Below are 19,532 nucleotides of genomic sequence, written 5' to 3'. Positions count from 1 at the left end.
CAGATGCAGGCCGTATTTCAGAAACAGGTGCAGCTTTCCTGGTCTTGTATTTGCTATTATTATTACTTACTACTATATGTTTCTTTATTATTACTATCATCACGACTATGTCTGATACAGTATGGCTGTCACGGTGGTCGGGGGAGAGTGATGAGTCGTCTAGAGGAGGTAGACTCCACGCGGCGGGGCAGAGAGTAAATATCCCAGTCACCCCAGCACCCGCACCTCACAGACTCAGAACTCAGACTAATAACTAACCATCAATACTCTTGATTCTGTCCTCAACTTTGATGATTCTGACATTTCTAGATTTTTCTCTCTCCCTTAGTCTTTTTTTCCTTAACTGACTTCCTCCTCTCGATGAAATGACAGTAACTTTCGTCTTGGACAAGATCAAGAGTTCGTCTCATTCGACTAATCTTCCTAACGCTTCCTTACCTGTCTCTTTGCTTATCACCCCGAGCACCCGCGGAAATTATGCAAAATAGTCACGCTAATATTTATTTCTTAGTGATGTCACATTCCTATGTTTTCTCTCCGTTCCTCACGTCCCCCGACTCACCGCCACGCCGCCCTTGGTTCCAGCTGTGTCCCTGTATCAGCCTGCCGTTTGTTGACGCCCCGTAACTTTTATGAACATTTTACTGCTGCCGCAGAATCCTTAATTAATAAGCACAGCTCATTTATATAAACTCCAACAAACGTTTGCATTATTCATACGTAAATTTCTGTGCAGTAAGGATACGTCAGCAGTGATTTGTCCCTAAACAGTTGCAGGGTCCCAGGGCGTAGATTGGGGCGGGGCAAGGGAAGCGGGCTGGACAAAGCACCCTAACCCCCGTCAAGAGTGACTTAGCGGGGGGAGTCTGTTTCCCGTGTCACCTTATCTTGTCTCCGAGGCAGAGCCACCTTGGAATAAGACAACGAGTTCAAACATCCTCTTTAAATGTTTTTTTTATATATTCAATTTTTCCCTGCAAAATAACTAACTGGTTTTGTGTGAACATAATGGATTAGATACACGTCCAATCACTAATGACCTCAAGTCTCCCTTCGCACCACCAACCCTTCATGTCCTCACCATCCCTGCCGCCCTGAATTAGGAGGGTGAGGTTGGCCGGCCCGGCGTTCCCCCCCCGACCCCCACCCCTCCCGTAGGCTAGTGACAACGTGTGGCCGTGCTGTGTCGACCGTAGCGCCCGCCTCTGTCACATGATTGATGGCGCTGTTGCATGTTGTTATAGGTGATAAAAATATAGATGAGGAAGGGTCAGTAGAGTTGGAACAAACGCGAGCGCGCCTTGTGGAGACCCAGAATGAGCTGGACCGTTTGAAGGAAACTCTGTGCCAGCGAGAGGAGGACTGTGAGAAGCTCCGCCAGGTGAGTAGCGATTATAAACGTCCCTTGGGGTGGCGGGTCGGGCCGCTCCACCCTCCCGGCGTGGCTGTGTGTGTGCCTGTGTACTCCGTCGGAGGGAAAGAATGCTTCAGGGAGGAAGGGAGGGAGGAAAAATGGTGGAAGAGGTCGCTTCGACCTCAAGCGAGTGTAAGGGAGGGAGAAAGGCAGCCCGACCCGCGCCCTTGTGGTCCGCCGTCAACAGCAGCCGCCCGGGCAGCGAGTCCCCCGCCCCCGCCAGCCTGGTCACCCCCACCTGCGCTGCCGCCCACGCCCAGCACATCCGGCTTAACCCGCCTCACTCCGAGCTCTTCCGTTGACTTGCCTCAGCTGGAAGTCGTGGAAAGATGATTTAATCGACTGTTGTTAGTCGACCTGCATTCATTGAGCTATTGGTAAACCATTCAAATACTAGTCACTGATCAGTCTTACTCTTCATTTACTATTTGATTATGAATATCAATCAAACAATGCTAAATGAACCACTTCCTTGGCTGGGTCTGAGTGACCTGTTGACAGACAGACTAGGTGCCGTTGCCGCGTCCGTGGTGAGGGATGCCAAGTGCCCGGGTATAGGTAGACTCCTGCCCGGGGTAAAGTAGACTGTACCCGAGTATCATACCTCATACCTTGCTAGATCAAGGAACGCAACTAACCCTAAAGTAACTAGACTTAGAAAAGGCTGGGGTCGACACGCGCCCGTTGGCCTGGGGCAGCCGTCTTGCCCTGCCGCGGGCTCATGTTGGCCCCTGACCTGAGATCCTGCCGAAGTAGAGCCAAGACCTTCCTCAGTAGTGGTAGAGGTCGTCGTGGGGAAGCTCGCCCAAGGCCCAGACACACCACAGTCATCGCCTTCCACCCACTCGAACCCTCCAGCGCCAGAGATGCCAGAAATCAGTCATAATCGCAACTTACCATCTCTCTTTCTTGCCAAATGGGAGATTTTTTTTTTCTTTTTACTCTTGCCCACTTTTCGAACGCACAGCTTTTCCTTTGGCCTCGCCTGGCAGCAGGAGGACGAGTCTCTGCTTGGGTGTACCTGTGGGTGTGTTTCGGCCCGGCGGTCTTCTCCAGGGTGTAGTTTTGTGTACTCGGGTATACGTAGACTTAGGCTGCCAAGCCCTCCCACCACTAGACCCCCAAAGAGAAGCACTAACTACTTACTTGCTAACTTTTTCAATTGCTTTTCAATTACTTATTCTCCCGCCTTCCTTCTTCCCTTCCTATCTTCCTTTCTTCTTTCTTTCTTTTCTATACTTATACTTACACATTTGTTTCCCGTACTTTTATTGATTGCTTACTTCACACACACACACACACACACACACACACACACACACACACACACACACACACACACACACACACACACACACACACACCAGCAACAACAACAATAACAATAGCGTAACGCAAAACAGTACAAAAGATTAAACAGTGCACACACACACACACACACACACACACACACACACACACACACACACACACACACACACACACACACACACACACACACACACACACACACACACACACACTTCCCCATCCATCCTATCCCACTCCGTCCCACCCAATCTCTCCCCATCCCGTGCCTTCCCGTCACAGTACACTGACACACTGACACACTGCTTGAAGACTGACGAATCTGCTTCACTCTTAGGCAACCCTCCCGTTACTTCCCTTACAATCTTAGGATATCCTTGCTTTGAGGTGGACCTGCACCCTCTATTTTATGATCAGTTGTCTCAATTCCCTGAACCTTATCTATTACCACTACTCTGATTAACTGATTGGAAATTTAACAGAATGAAAGGATGAGATGATTTGGTGATGTGTGTCCTCTACGCAGCCCCTTATTTCTTTTTGTAATGGAAACGAGATTTTAATATACTCAAATTTGCATAACGATTAGTTTTCATGTTTTTTTTTTTATTGTTTTTGTTATTGTTATCATTGTCTGCATTAAGATTTTCGTATGACAGTATTAGGGCTTTCTTTTCTCCCCCACTCTCCCCGCTAAAGAGATTAGATGCCTTTTTATTTTGTTTTAGTTGAGCCATTTAAAGTATCATGCATTTCAGTAGTTCAGCTTTACAATTACTACTTGTTAATGACGTCACTTAAATTTCATAAGCGAGAAGTTACTTTTTTATCTCTCTATTGACGCTTTTATTTATGGTAGCCGCTCGTGTTTGTCTCTGAGGGGTAACTATTTTTAGCTGTAAACTTTGAACTAGACGTATTCTACATGACTGTGCGCTACGCCAGCACCTGCTACACTAGACGCTTGAGTTGTAGATCACTTCTTTGGCCCTTGACTTGCACTGTGCCACCGTGAGCGGACTGTTCTGGTCGCTCAGCCTATAGTACCAGAAATGTGTGTGTGTGTGTGTGTGTGTGTGTGTGTGTGTGTGTTAACATCGGGGTTTGGGTATGAGAGAGAGAGAGAGAGAGAGAGAGAGAGAGAGAGAGAGAGAGAGAGATTAAAAAAAGCAATCAGTACGAGTGTATTCCACTATACTTTTCATCTTGATCATTGTTGTGATCAGAAAACTGTTCCGCTTCTCGCTGTCGTTGCTGCAACCTGCATGTACCGTTTGTTCAGTCATTCAATTCTTGAAGTCTGCTACACTATAGTTGTTGTTAGTGTTTGTATGTATGTACGTGTGCGTTTGTGTCTGACTGGTATTTGTGAAGTAGACAGCTCTGTGGGATCCCTGCAGCTGCGGATCACAGGTGCGAGGGCCGTGGTGTCAGTGGGCAGGTGTCATGGGTCATGGGCGACGCCAACAGTTCCTTGGTGACTGGAGCCACGGCTAGCTGGGTGATTCAATAGTTATGAGCTGGAGCTGTACTCCAGCTTTGTGGGGGCCGATATCCCCTCAAAGGTGAAATTCTCCTGATCCATCTTGCACGAGGCTCCTCGCTTGGATGATGTCAAATTATTGTTTCAGTGGCAAAACTCTAGTATTTCAGAAACTGTGGGATAACCCCAGTTGTTCCAGAGAGTTGTATGGCGTCCATGAGTGTGATGGTGTAGTGATAATGGTGGTGGTGGTTGTGATGATGGGGGTGGTGATGGTGGTAGTTGTGATGATGCTGGGTGAATGTGAATGCAAGTGGCCCTCATTAGTGTTAAGTGTGGTGAGCACTGTGATAGTTCCTCTCCCCTCCTTCCTGTAGCGCAAGAACAGAGTCGCTCCCCGACCTCACAACAATATCTGATTGTCGGTTAACCCCAAGTTGTACACTCTTAGTAAGTTGTCAGTAATTGCAAGCGGTCGCATAATTATGCAGCAAGCAGGGCATAGCTTTGCCTTATGGCCGTAACATTTGTAGCATAAAGATGAACCAAACTTTCCTTGTCACTAAGGTCACGCTCTCAGACACCGTCTTGGGTCAAGGTCATTGCCGCAGTTGACCTGCTTGTGTGACAATCAGAGGTTGACGTGTTGTGTGAGAGCGGGCAGTGTGCTGGCCGCTTAGTGTGCGGCGGTAGTGGTGCCTGCGGGTGTTGGAGTGAGCGGCTGTGGCTTGGGGTTGACCGGGTGTGGGTGTATGGCTGCAGGAGGCTCTGGAAGTGGCGGAGCGGCTGCGTCGCGAGCACGACCATAGCTTCGGGGGGCCGTGGGGGCTCAACGGCCCTGCTGCTGGTGACGCCGGTACCTCGGCCACTCTGACGGCGCTGCTGGAGACCAAGGACGCGCGTATCCTTTCGCTGGAGCGTGAAGTGGCACTCCTGGAGGGGGAGGTGGCTATGGCCAGGGAGTCAGGAGGGGCGGGCCTTGGCGGGGTCCTTGTCGGGGGTGGCCTGTCCGGCTCCCGCTGGGGCTCCCGCGCCTCCTTAGTCACCCCGCCACCTACCGATGACTCACGCCTCCTCCAGGTGCTGCAGGAGCGGGAGCGCAAAGCTAAATCGCAAGTAAGTCGAGGCTGCCTGGGCTGTGACGTCACAATGTGTCGCCAGGCCGCGCACTGCTCAGCCTCGTCCGCTCCCGCCGGGGTGCTGAAACCCTTCCGTCATGTAACCGCGTTGTGATTCCGACCTAAGTACCACCAAGGACTTTAACACAACTAAAGACAAAAGAATCAGGGTAGGGTTGAGGGTGTCGTGGCTGCAGCAGCGAGGGGCATGGCGGCCTTGTGTTGACATGTGACGTCACGGTTCTCCAGGAAGCTGGTAGTGTCTGTCCCAGTGATGTCAGCATTAAATTACAAGAAAAGCTGTATTTGTTAAAGAGGATTTATTTTCACTAAAGGAAAAATTGCGTAAAATACTTTTCTTGCAATTTTTGCTGCCTGTACTAGGTTCTTAAAAAGATGACACTAGCCCTTTGGCAGTTGTGCGAGATAAGTTGGTAGGCATTAATTGTTGAGAGGTAAGTCACCCATCCCTGTCGTCATCTGTCTCCTGCATGACTTACTGATTCCCTCGGCTCACACACCGAGAGACTGACATGCCGCGCACACCCAGCGTTTGATAGACGAGATCAGCATGAAAGTCTGGGTTCCGAATCGCAGGCACGGCCCAAAATTTGCTTGCTAATTAAGTGTTCCAGCCTGCTAATGGTTGCCTGCCGGTGGGGTAGGGAGAGGGGAGCGAAGGGGAGAGGGAAGAAGAACACTTCATGAGATGAAATAACGTCCTCCCTCTCCCCTCCTCTTCTGCTTCAAATATTCTTCTGTGTTACTTTCATATGTGTTAGGAGAATCTATTCTCCTGTGTTCCAATACCTGTACATTTTTACCTTTTTTTCAATTAGTATAGACACAACCTCCCACAGGTCTCGTATGTGTCCATAGTGCTTTTGTAGAAAGTGTATATCTGAATAGTAATTTATTCATGTTTTCTAGCAAGAGATATTTTCTAGGTTCACATTTTGTTGCTTAGATTTTTTCGTCATCTTTCTTTAGCCAAGAGTGTGTTTGCGTGTGTACCTGTGCGAAGCTCTCTCTCTGTAGTACATTTTCAAGGTAATATCAAGCAGTTTTTTTGAGACCTAAGCAAATTTTTTAGTGCAGCTTTTCGTAAGCATTGCCAGACATTTTGAAATCACACTCTGGGAACATTTCAGTTACAGTCACTTTCAGTTACAAGTGAAGGTCATTAGTTTCAGACCTAGCTTTTTTTTTCCCCATTTTATTATTAGTTTCTTTTTTTAGTGGAAATCTTAAATATCTACTTTTTATTTTTCATAATTGGGATTTTTTCCCCTTGCTTTGACATTTCCGACTGCTTAATTAAATTTTTAACAAGCCCATCTCATGGCTTCCTTATATTAGAATCGTCATCCTATTAGGTGTACACGTGTGTCTGTGTGCGTGTGTATCCCAGTCAGCACCTGTAGTGTATGCGACCATCACCTATGTGCCCCTCGCCACATGCTTGTAGTCCTGGCCTGGAGTGCTGACCGCCCACCGCTGCCTGAGAATGGCGTTAACGTTCCGTTTCTTTCCCTGTGGTGTAGCTGGAGGAGTCCCGGTTGGAGATTCAGAAGAGAGACCAAGAAATCCTTGCGCTGTCCGCGAAGATGAAGACCTTGGAGGAGCAACACTCGGACTATCAGCGCCACATCACCGTGCTCAAGGAGTCTCTCTGCGCCAAGGAGGAGCACTACAACATGCTTCAGGCTGACGTGAGTGTTCCCTAAGGGTTCCCTTTGGGCCAACTTATTTGCCTTCCTCTCATTCATGGGGAATTGTTTCCGATTTTCTACATCGCCTTTTCCTTACAATTTTTTGTCCGCAATGGACAGTGATCTGCATGGCACGACTATTCATAAGTCTGCTCAGTTCTTTAGATTACAGCGGAAGGGAGATGGTATCATTTATCAGTTACTTGCATCTGCTTAGCAGATACTGGAGTTCTCATTCTAGAGTGCTGTCACTGTTTTGCTTGTCGCCACTGAAAGATGTATCGGATTGTTACCTCAGAAGACGCTGTTAAACCATATCATTACTGTCTGCTTAGATGTGTTCGAATTTTGATAAATTCAAAATATATTTCTGAGTACTAGCAGCTCTCGAGTACAGCACTACTTAGCAGTAGTCGGGTACAACATGAATAGAGCCCTGCTTGCTGTGCTACGCAAAGCTCACAGAGATGAAAATAATGGTGTTCTTGGTGCTCTGATTTGTATGAAAAGCGGAAATAGTACTAAAATAATGGTAAAAGGGAACTTCAAATTGTTTTTACTAAACATTATATACGAGACACATTTTTATGAGTGAATGCTGTATTCAGATAATAATAGAACATTAATAGATAAATTAATAAATCATTCCTTTTAGGAGACGAAAAATCACAGCTTTCGTTTCGAAAACTGGTGGCATTCACAGCCAAGGTGTATCACTGAAAACCCTTCATGATACTAACCTCAGTAGGGAACGAGCATACCTATAGTGTAGTTTCTCTAAATACTCCTGCTCCTTTTCCTACTCTGCTTCACAAACTAGACACGACCCTTCCTTCTCTGTTCTCCCTGCTCGCGCCTCTTTACTTCCCCCCAGCCGCGGGGAGCCATGGTCGGGTGGTGAGGAGGGCAGTATCCACCCACGTATTGCCCTACTACCGACCAATTAAAGCTGAGTTCCACCATGGAGCAAGCCAGCAGTGGCGCCACCAGCCTCTGCGCCTCACTCATACAGCCACGCTTGCTTCACACTCCCACCCACTCGATGCTTATGCCGGTGCTTACTACTATTTTTTTTTTTTTTTTTTTCAAGTGACAACCAATTTTCTTCTTTTCTTCTCTTTTTTTGGCTTAATTGGGTCTCTTATGTTGCTGACCTGTTCAACATGACGTATGATATCATGAGCACGAAGAATATTTCTATTTTGCGTACAAAAGCATTGCGCAGGCTGCTGCACTTAAATCAGATAGTATTTCTGGCCATTTTAAGGCAGGTTCACACGTGTCAATATGCGACTGAAATTGCAAGTCGATAGAAGTATCGATAAAGCTCTTCAAGTCGGAACACGCTCATACATAGCGACTGGGAAGTATGGGCTGGTTGACGGGAAGTGAAAATAAACAAACAGCTACCCATCAAAATGTCTTCCTCCGGTGACGATCAAATTAAATCATCATAAGTATTCAATCCACACTTCCAACAACACCCTGCGTAGAGGGAAACAGTTCTTGAAAAGTGGCAGCTATCCCATCGAACGGCAAATTGCGTAAGCCTTTTTTTTTTTTTTTTTTTTTTTTTTTTTTTGCTCTGTAATTCATTATTAGGGTCCCAGATGTGTTCTTTTTCCCTCACCAACTTCAGCATCCTCTTAACATCTGTATTCCACATTTTCAAACCTTTCTCATTGACATCACAACGTAATGAAGTCGCAAATGGACTGAATAAGACCAAAATGACGATCTTTTTTCACGTTTTTTTTTTTTTTTTAAGTTGCTAGGCACAAATATTCAGTCAAACTACCGACTTTCAATTTTAGTCGCAAATTGGCATGTGTGAACCCGCCATTACGAAGTGTACTACATGCAAGTTGGTAATGGTATCATGAAAGCTGCCCACAGTGTCGACTGTTGAGTTGCCTGAGGTGATGCCCAGAACTTATCTGAACTTGGTTTCTTCTCCATTCTCCATCTTGCCTCAGCTTCGTTCCTTTCACAGTTTTCTTTTTTATAGATGACATAATTGTCATTGGTGTAGATGGGTATCTCTGAAAACTGTAGTGGTGAAGGGCATTCAAGTGGCTGATAACTTACAGTATTGCAATCATGACAAAATCTGAGTTGCCAACTAACTATTAATATTAGTGGTTGAGTATGAAAAGAAGCCATTTTTGTATGTCTTTGTAAATATTCAGGCAAACTAATGTACTCATAATATAGTAATCATCTTTGTATATACATATGGAATGCATGAATCTTACTTTGGGGTGGAAAATTCCAGATTAGCTAGGATGAATTTAAGTCTATTACTCACAATACCCACAACACAGAACTGGATAATTAGTACCTACTCGTGAAGGGCAAAGAAATTTGTTGGGAGAACTTTTCATGAGACATGAACAGTATTCTCTGGATGTGAGTGAAGACTTGACGAAATGATGAAAGTGATAAATTCCCAGGGATTTCTGTGACAGTTATAAAAACTTAAAAGAAGCTGCAAGAAGCTACAAGTAGTAAGCATGCCCATACCAATTCCTGAATATTTAAATATGATATCTTATTGTTCATGATTTGTGTGTGGAATACAGTGAATGTTTTTTTCATTGTTGAACAATGATTAAATCACTGTAATTACACTTGCTCTTAGAAAAGTTTTCATGGTATTAATGAGCTATATGTTCTATTTCATTTAGAAAATCTAAAGTCTTTACATTATTTAAGATTCATCATCACTATCAAAAGATTGAAATTTAATTTTCCTTTTTTCAGTGTTGGTACTGTGCACTGATGTATGGATTTGCTTGCATTTAAGTTATAAGTGACTGAATTAATATATCATTTGCTCAGCATATGTATATATACTTTCTCAATTTGAAAATTAAGTTTGCTTTAGCCTGAGGATGTTGACCCACATAATTATAGTAACACAGCACCTTGCACTTAACTAAAGTATTCATACATTATACATGTGCTTGCATTAACATAGACTGACAAACAGTCAACTATATAGTTGTTTTTACATACACAATAGCATACATGGACAGCAGTCAACACTGTCCAGACTTGCACACACACAGTAATGCCTTGATCAAAAAAAGACTTTTAACAAATGAAGACTAATAATGACCTTTTAAAAGGTTGTCAAGTAAAACTAAAGTAATGAAGTAATGAGCTGCAGATTACCCCAAAAATTTTAAGTTTTTTCATAGATGGCAACACAATTTGCCTTATGCAACCCAGCATATCAATTTTTTCTTCTTATGCTTCTTGAAGGATCCATCCAAACTCTCCCTCTTCTCCCATACAAATATTTTCCTTTCTGCTTATCCCTTGTTCCATTCCCTCCCTCCTAGATAATGACGAGTAGCGTCCTGCATTTTGTTCATGCAACCAGAGTCCCTATTTATGCCAGAATAATATATAAATACTGATACCCACCAAACCATTGCTTAGATAGTTTTATGACAGACTGCCTTTGTGCTAACGTACTAATGAATTTAGGTGTGAGACCAAGAAATCTTGATATACAGCACATTACAGACTCAAAATTATCTTATACATGTTATACATTAGAATTTTAACTTCAATATCTTTATGTAATATCTAAATACATCTTGCTATTTTGTTGTTAAGGATTAGGTTGGTTTGCTGATTTATGATACAGTAACACTTAACTGGTTTTACTGGTCATTGCTATGTGTTTGGTAGTGTGTATCAGGCATTCCTGTGTGAATGACTTGCACAGCTGACAACCTGGCCATGCTTCATTGTTAACCTGTAGCTCTGGTGGCACCATCTATAGAAGTCAATAAAATGTAATTTCAGCCTCTACTTTTGCTATTGTGCTGTACATTCATTTACTAATAATCTTTATCCAAGATACCACTTCACTTTGAATTATTTCTTTCTACATGTACTTACTTGCTTACTTACTTACTTACTTAGTTACTTACTTACTTACTTACCTTCTTGTTGCTAATCTTAATGAGGATGCTTTTGGCTGACTTTACATTGAATTAACTTCTTTAAATACACCCTGTCTCCCAAAACTACCACATGTACACCTCAGCATTGATGTTTGTATCACATGCATCCATCTGTAGTCATCATCCACCCTCTCCCCTTCTCTTACTCATCACCAAAACTAAGTACTCAGACGTATGAGGCAAGCGAATGGGATGAGATGGATGCTAAGAATGCACGGATGCGAGGCAATTCTATCGATACAAACATTCACGGCCGCCAAACAGGGAAGCAGCGTGATTTCCTTCCCACTTTTTAAAGAATCAAGATTTATGGGCGACCCTTGTGTGCTTTGGTTTACAGCATTCCTCCGGTATACTTCGTCAGGTGGAGGAGATGCGGCAGCGACTTGAGGAGAAGAACAAGACCATCGAGAAGAAGACCCAGCAGGCCCTCCAGACCACCCAGGAAAGGAACAAGCTCAACTCAGAGCTAACTGAACTTCGTGATCACATGGATATTAAGGACAGGAAGATCAATGTCTTGCAAAGAAAGGTATTTTAGAGTCACAGTAGGCAGAGTATTTCTAGCCTAGGTAGCAATCAAATGCACTGCTGAAGAAATATTCTGTTGAAAAAAGTTCAAAATGGAGGCTAGACTGGTAAGAGTAATGATGTTTGAAATTTAGTCATTGTTGACATAAAACAAAGTTGAAGTTACAGAAGGTAAGATATAAAGCACCACAGTATTTTATTTAGATTTTTTTTTTTTTTTATCTACAGTATCAAATTTATTTTTGAGTGCTTCAATTCATGCAAGCAATAATTTGAATGTTTATTAGAAAACTGAACAAACTAGGTCAGTGAATTCATATGCATCAGGTTTTTATGAATGTACAATTTGTTACACTTATATGACAACACTGAATTACCACATTGACTCACTCCCTGTCAAAGGGGAATTTTTTTATTTCTTAGACAGCATTGTTATTGGCTTCAAAATTCATAATCAAAGTGTTATTTTCTTAGTCTGATTACTATCCAGTAGCAAATTCATTGTCATTTATTGATCAGTCTTTTTTTTATTTATTTTCAGTAATCAGTTATATGGTTTAAGTCTCATCATATACATACATAACACCTCATGATCTCCAGTCATCATCAATAAGGCATTTTCCATTCCATTCACCTTAATGCAAGCCTGCCTGATGACAACAATGTCTCATTCACGGTTTTCTCTTGACATTGACAGCTTCAACTAATCAAAACATTTCCAATACATACAATTGTGTCTGCCTTCTGAATTAACTGCTTAACCAAATAACAAACTAATTGAGGTTACTATATATATACATATACACAGAGCATGCACTGGTATACTGGCTGTGGAAACTGACAGGTAACAAATAAACAAACCCTTAGTTTGTGGTTGTCTGTAGCTTAAAAAACTGTAAGCTTTTTTGTCATTTGCTCCTACAGTATTGCATTTATCTTTTCCTTTATCTCATTATTTTATGTTGCATAGATAATGTTTTATGTACTTTTTCTTTATTTTTCATTTCTCAGGAGATTTTCAATATCCTCTAAATTATTTGAGTTATTTTTTTCAGTAAAACTTCTTTTAACTTCAAAGTCTTCTTGTTGCCCAAGGTTCACGACAGTACAGTATGTCTGTCCTCTCATCCTTAGCACAGGAAGGTGTATTGTGTTCACGACTCAGCCCAAGGTATTTCTAGGTTAAGTGTCTGATATGTAGTATGCCTTATCTTTTTTATCATAAATTCTACCCTTACAGTTATTTTTAGTCATAAAATAATATTTCTTTCAAGTTGAATAATTGTATAGTATCTTTATATGTATTTACATACATAGTTATTAATATTGATATGATAGGTTGAAATGTAACCACAGTTTACAGTTATTGTCTTTTCTGTATAACTACTATCCTCAAGGAAGGTAATACATTTGTGCTCTAAGCAGTTGCTCTACTAAAATTAAACCAAGCCAGGTTTCCTTTTGACAAGTGATATGCTGTTGATTATTATTGATATTCAGAAACTGTAATAAGATCACATAACTTGTATACCTTGATAGAACTATCATTTGGACCAAAGAACAAAATTACTAGAAAAGTGGCTGCAACAGGTTACTTTGAGCTTGAGATATGCTGATTTGTATCTGTATACCAAACTACAGTTTATTGAATCCCCAGATTGAGAACTTAGAGGACCTGCTGCGGGAAAAAGACAACCAAGTAGATATGGCACGGGCCCGACTGACAGCAGTGCAGGCCCACCACTCTACATCAGAGGGTGCACTGTCCTCTTTGGAAGAGGCCATTGGAGATAAGGACAAACAGATCACACAGCTTAGAGAGCAGCGCGACAGAGCAGAACAAGAGCGGCACCAGGAGCAATCACTGCATGAGAGGGACATTGCTGAGTACAAGATGAAACTTCACACACTTGAAGGGGAAGTAGAAAAGCTGCAGGTTCGCCTTGAACGTTCACTGGCTGAGAAGGACAAGCTTGAAGCCAAACTTGAGTCCAGTCAGTCTGAGTTAGGCAAGGCTAAGGCAGAGTTGGAAAAGATGCATGGGGAAGTGGGTAAGAGTACAAGTGACTATGAGTCTTACCGCCATCGCCTCACCAAGCTTGAGATGGAAAATGACAGACTGAGGACTGAGAATGAGAGGCTCCACCATGACCTGGAGCGCTCCCACCCCACATACGGCCGCTCCTCAATACCTGGAGGCTCGGGAGAAGTGGAACGCTTGCAGGAGAAGCTAGACAAGTGTCAGGCAGAACTGCGGCGAGCACAGACTGAACTGCGTATGAACCAAGCTGACTATGAGCGGTCCCATGTGGAGGTAAAGGTCAATAATCACTTCCATCTCTGTTAGTAGCGAGCAGAAGTACTATAGCAGCCGTAGCCACAGCCTGGATTTTTCTTAGTAATGCCAGCCCTAGGTTGGAGGTATTGTAGTAATAAGAAAGGCTGAATAAATGAAATACCGTTTGAAAGGTACCTATGTGCTTAATGTTTTACTTTTACTAGAATTTAATTTTCTTTCTGTAAACTGGTCTGAGCTAATATAACAATACAGGTGGAGCAGCTGCAAGAGAAGGTGGAGAAAGCACAAGGAGAGATTTACCGTTTGAAAGCCAGACTAGAGAATGCTCAGAGTGAGAAAGACAGCGTTCAGGAAGAGCTGGAGCGCGCCCAGGCCACAGTGGCTCGGCAGCACAGTGAGAGAGAGCGCTGGGTGAATGAGGTCAGTTGGTAAACTACAATTGTTCATAAGTTCATATGAGTAGGAGAACAGAAATATGCAAAGATAATGTGTAAGGATTTGAGTAAACTGTGTTGAGATTTGAAAGAACAAAAAACTGAAAATTTACATAATCCATTTAATTTCATACTCCCTCATCAATGTTTCTTTTTATATGATAGGTGGAAAAGCTACGAGAGGAGTTAGAGAGGTCTCAGGCAACAGTGGGCAAAGCACAGATTGGACAGGAAAAGACGCAGTCATCTCTTGATAAGGTTCAGTCTGAATTGGACCAACTTCAGGAACGTTATGAGAGACAGAGTGCTGAGATGCGCAGGGTAAGTGTGAAATACTATTGTTACAGAAGAGTGAAAGAAGAATGATCGAGGAAAGCAAGGAATTTGAGAAACTATGTGATTTTATTTTAACAAACTTGGCTATTAATATTTTCTTGGTAATAATGAGCTTTGTATCTTCTCAATGGGAAGATATGATACCTTTTGTAAATTCATAAGGGCCCTGATTGTAATTTTTTATGAACAGAAAACCACAGTGAAATGTATGAATATCATAGAGGAAATTAAGCCACTAGTCAGTGTGTTTATAGATGGGAGTGATCTGATGGTGTGGGCCAGACATGTTATGCTCTGCTGTCTCAAGATGTTGGTACAACACCATAGATCACTGCACCTCTTGCCTGCCCAATCCAGGTCTTTTCTTGATTGGTTTGTCGCTGAGGGCTGGCCAAAAGATTTGTACTGATGAGGAGGGAGAGGCAAATGGGAATACCATTTACTAATGATGGGGACAACCATTTCATTTTGTCAGGGGTGTAACTATCAAGGGCCACTAATAGAGGGTGGGTTTAAGATATTTTCTCCTTTTTTCCAAGGTGGGGGATATGTTGACCCATATTCTCACCTCCTGATGTCAGGCGTGCTTACTCTTATTGGAATGTATTGGAATGTATTGGAATGCATGGGGTGCACATGCTAATGGATGACCACCTTTAATTTCCTTCCATTTGCATCTTACTTAGTCTTTAAATTTTGTTGCTATTGCTCTGTTATTGAAGAATACCTCAGAGATGGTGACATTTCAACCACATGATTATACGTACATAATAAATTTAACACAAGTGCAAAAGCAGCGAGGCCACAAGTTTCAGTTTGCACCAGTACCTGTCTCCTTACATTTAGAGTACAGGCAGACTCCTTATGTTTGATTATTTCTAGTTTATTCCTATGCTTACTGGAGTTACATATGTCCAAGTAATTCTGCTTTAAATTCTCAAAACTACTTTGCTTTGAACCAAAAACTTTTATCACTACTTTGTAATATCATGAAAAGGATGATAGAATAAAATTTGATGTTGACAACAGTACAAAATTATGTATATTTTTTAAAGGACATTATTTTTTTTATTTTTAATTGACCAGAATTATTCAGAACCTGTTTCATTGAAGTTTCAGTTTGAGATAAAGGTTCAACAGCACAGTTCAACTGTTCCATATGAAATCTAACAGCTTGTTAGACTGAGAAAAATATTACCTGTATTGAATATTACTAAGGAGAAGTATTTCCATGCTCCTTCAGTCAAGGGGACAGGTATGACACTTGATGGTTCAGTGTGCTTAACTGAAATTAGGAGATGAGAATTCAGATGATGGCCTCATTCATATATACTACACTCAGCAAAGCTACTGAAGGAACACAATTTAAGTTTAACTAACCAATATTTTTTTCCCTAATGATAATTTTGTTGACATTACAATCTGGAATTAAATTAATCTGTTACAAGATATGAATTGAGCATCTCTTTAGTTGATTATTAGTGAACAGATTCGTTCTTCCTCCCTGTATATTATAACTACTCTTGTAAATAGCTGACATTTAAAGTGTAAAAGTCCTCTTTAATTGCATGCAGAACATAAATTTTTGTTTCAGGTTAAAATGTTTTATGTCACTTTTAATCAGTCAGTAATGCTGAAATAAATCTTACAAAGAACATGGCCGACTCCACAGATACAAGCTGAGCGTGAGAAACATGCTTATGAATTTGAACAAATACAGAGTCAACTGGACAAGGCTCATGGTCAAAATGCCAGACAATCCAAGGAGAGAGAAGCAGCACAGCATGAGGCAGATAGGTTGCGAGAGAAATATGAGAAGCTTCAAGTAAGTTTTGTTCTTTTCTGTTTTATTAGCTTGCCTGTGTCCTAGCATGCTTTGGATGTGACATCATAGGAATAGTTAACCTTATAACAAATTCAACAACTTTATTAATTTCAAGCATTATAGATTAGAAGCACCACATCAAAACTTAATTATCTTGGTTATTGCAACCAATAATTATTTTGCAATTAAAATACATTGGCTGAAGGGAATTCTTTGCTGCATCCAGGCTGCATAAGCTTTTCTCATACATAAGACTGACAGGAATCGCTCTTTGTTCCTTGGGAGAACTGAAGTGAGAAATAGGAGTTCCACTACGCCACCAATCTCCTACTTCCTACCTATCCTCTACCCAACATGCATACTTGAAACCACCAGGCTAACCCCCAAGCGGGTTTTCCTTCAGACTCAGATGGCACGCCTGCAGAAAGAGCGGGAAGGTGCAAGTGCTGAGGTGGAAGCGCTGAACGAGAAGGTGGATTTGCTTCAGACGCAATTGGGCAAGGCTCAGAGGGACCGAGAGAATACGTACGGGGACCTGGAACTCCTGAAGGAAAAATACGAGAAGACCTCAACTCAGCTGCAGAAACTCATGGTGGGTGCAGCTAGTTAGAAGAAATAGTAAATGTACAACACAGAAGACGAGCTTGAGTCGAAAGTTCGTAGTAAGCCTAGCTGACCACACCCACGGCTGTAGCTGAGTGTAATTGGTCTATGGGGACTGCTGCTTTGGTACAAGGTAGCAAAGTTGTGCCTTGTCAGTGATATCTTGGTAGAAGAATATTGACAGTGATGATGAAGCACAAACATAGAGGATGGTTATTATTATGCATAGGGCTAAAACTTGTGTATGCTCAAATTGCAAAATACACAAGCTGGAAATCACTGCATTTCTTTATTGCTTATTGGTCCCTCACAAATTTTTATGATAATTCTTTTTTTTATCTAACTGATATATGAAATCGAAATTTATATGAAAATGGGATTTAGGCTCAAAGTTAAAGAAAATATAAAACACAATGCATGCATTGTGGAATCGTAAGTCTCAAAAAGAGAATAGTTATGCAAGAAGCACGTGACTACTACATAAAGAATAATTCTGTAAATAAGTTAATATCTACTTATGTAAGGAACTGATTTTGTACATATCTATGACAACAACCACTAATTGAATTATATTATCATGGAATTTTCTTTAAAAGATTAAAGGTTGTAATAGATTCTTGAAGATTCTTCACACTTGGTTGCTTTCACTTTCTCTAACCTGAGAAGCACATAATCCTCTGTATGATGCAGACTTTGAAGAAACTGAAAAATGAAGTCTATTATAACATTTCTCAGGTTTGATTGGCAGAGGAAATGTAGGGCAAAGAGGGTCTGCTCCACATATAGCAAGGTCAAATTCTTTCACACACTGATAGAACTCACAAAGTGTTTGACACTTTCTTGTATCCTATTTTGTCCCTTGCTTGCCATAATTAATGGGAAACTCTTTGAATCAATGAAGTATTAACTACACTGCCCTGCTATCATTCCATATGCTAAATTATGGCTGTCATGAAATGATAGTATAATACAGTACTGTCATGCACAGTGCAGTTATTGAACAGCAGTATATGTAGAAATACTTTTAGATAATTTCCTGTGTTGGAAAGTTCTCTAAATGTATACATGCATACATACTGTCACTCAAAAGCCACTTTTTTTTCAAAACAATTTTGTAAGTTGTGTAAAATATTTGTTCTCATTGTGCATATTCTATAAGTTTGAATTTTGAAAACATATTTATGCAGTTTGCTTTGTATTCAGAAATTTCATCAAGTATGCAAGAAGAGACAAACAACACCCAGTGTTAGGATAGTGCAGCAAGCTGTTGACTTCTTAATATGGGGTGCAAGCCTCTTATTCCTTTTTTTTTTTTTTTTTTTTTTTTTTTTTTTTTTGCATACTTTAAATGACCAACTCTGATTCTCTTATTTACATATATCTTCAAAGTAAACCTTTTAACCGTGGGGAAATGTACTTGAGGATTAGGTATGGTAGAAGATAAGGATAATCTCACTTGGAAACTGCCTCAAATCAGCTCAGTTGTCTTTAAGGGCACGTCAGCACTCTAGGGAAATAGGTATGGTATCTAGTTTCCTTCTCACTTTAAGTTGGTTTTGTCCCCCATGAATCCTTCTAGATCATAGTCAGAATATGTAATGTCAATAATGCATTGTTGTGTTTTTGAAGATAGCATAGTTTGTGTTTTCTCTTCATATTGCTTAGCTCCTTTGTTTTATTCACTGACTCGTGGTGCAGTGTATATATGTGATAGTAGAGTTAGTAAGTTAGCCTTAGTTTGGAAGGAAAATTATGCTCAAATTGAATTTTCCCATTAGTATGATTAGAAGTAAGTACCATTGGTTCTCAAGTATTAGATTTAAGTCTGTTAAAGTTAAGTAATAAGTAATGCGTGTATAGATACTACAACCTTCTTAGAGACTCTGTTAGATTTGTTTCAGGGTTTTTAATTCATTATGAATTTTGTTAAGGCCTATAATAGTTTTTTTCTTTCTCTTTACATAAATCTCTATACAGTTTGATTAAAGGAAAGTAGCCTAAATATAGGATTTGTATGAATTTGTGAGGGACCAGTGAATATGGTGTGCCAGAGTGCTCTCCATCTAAGTGTGAAGCTCAAATACATTAGTGGCAAATAAGGATGATAACAAGATATGTATGCATTTCCTTAGAGAACATATTCCTGCCATTCTAACACAAAAGATAATCACAGCTTCACAAAACTCTTAACTAGTGTGCTAAAATTATGGAAATTTTCCTTCAGAATCATATCAATGTTTGACATTGATTAACGGATACAGTTTACAATGCAAACCAAAAAGGTAACAAATTTCATATTAAACGAAAACTGCTGGTGCTAATAACAGTGGTAACTAAATTAGAATGTTGAATTCCCTCTATATCAGAATGTAGTTCCCATGTAACTATACAGTCCCCTCCCCAGTACTTTTTTTATGTACAGTACATTTACTTTTACTTTAGATTCAGTCCCCTAACAATATGATATGCGTTTGGATCACACATATGGC

General features: G+C 41.2%; 1 protein-coding gene across 17 annotated transcripts in view; it reads left to right on the top strand.

Moving 5' to 3' along the window:
• LOC123516350 (early endosome antigen 1-like) overlaps positions 1–19,532 on the top strand; it is a 199,011-nt gene that overhangs the window by 153,792 nt on the left and 25,687 nt on the right. For 6 of the 17 annotated variants that reach the window (XM_045275634.1, XM_045275636.1, XM_045275630.1 and 3 more), the window contains 9 exons: positions 1,245–1,381; positions 4,968–5,321; positions 6,868–7,035; positions 11,356–11,547; positions 13,204–13,866; positions 14,098–14,265; positions 14,445–14,600; positions 16,288–16,440; positions 16,844–17,032. In XM_045275634.1, the coding sequence (XP_045131569.1) occupies positions 1,245–1,381; positions 4,968–5,321; positions 6,868–7,035; positions 11,356–11,547; positions 13,204–13,866; positions 14,098–14,265; positions 14,445–14,600; positions 16,288–16,440; positions 16,844–17,032 (2,180 nt within the window). Of the gene's footprint in view, positions 28–1,244; positions 1,382–4,967; positions 5,322–6,867; positions 7,036–11,355; positions 11,548–13,203; positions 13,867–14,097; positions 14,266–14,444; positions 14,601–16,287; positions 16,441–16,843; positions 17,033–19,532 lie in introns of all 17 variants that reach the window. The other 11 variants (XM_045275635.1, XM_045275641.1, XM_045275638.1 and 8 more) reach the window with 6 other exon arrangements.

This window comes from Portunus trituberculatus, chromosome 40 (genome assembly GCF_017591435.1).
Source record: "Portunus trituberculatus isolate SZX2019 chromosome 40, ASM1759143v1, whole genome shotgun sequence".
Classification (NCBI taxonomy): Eukaryota; Metazoa; Arthropoda; class Malacostraca; order Decapoda; family Portunidae; genus Portunus; species Portunus trituberculatus.
This window is presented reverse-complemented; position numbering and strand designations above follow the sequence as displayed.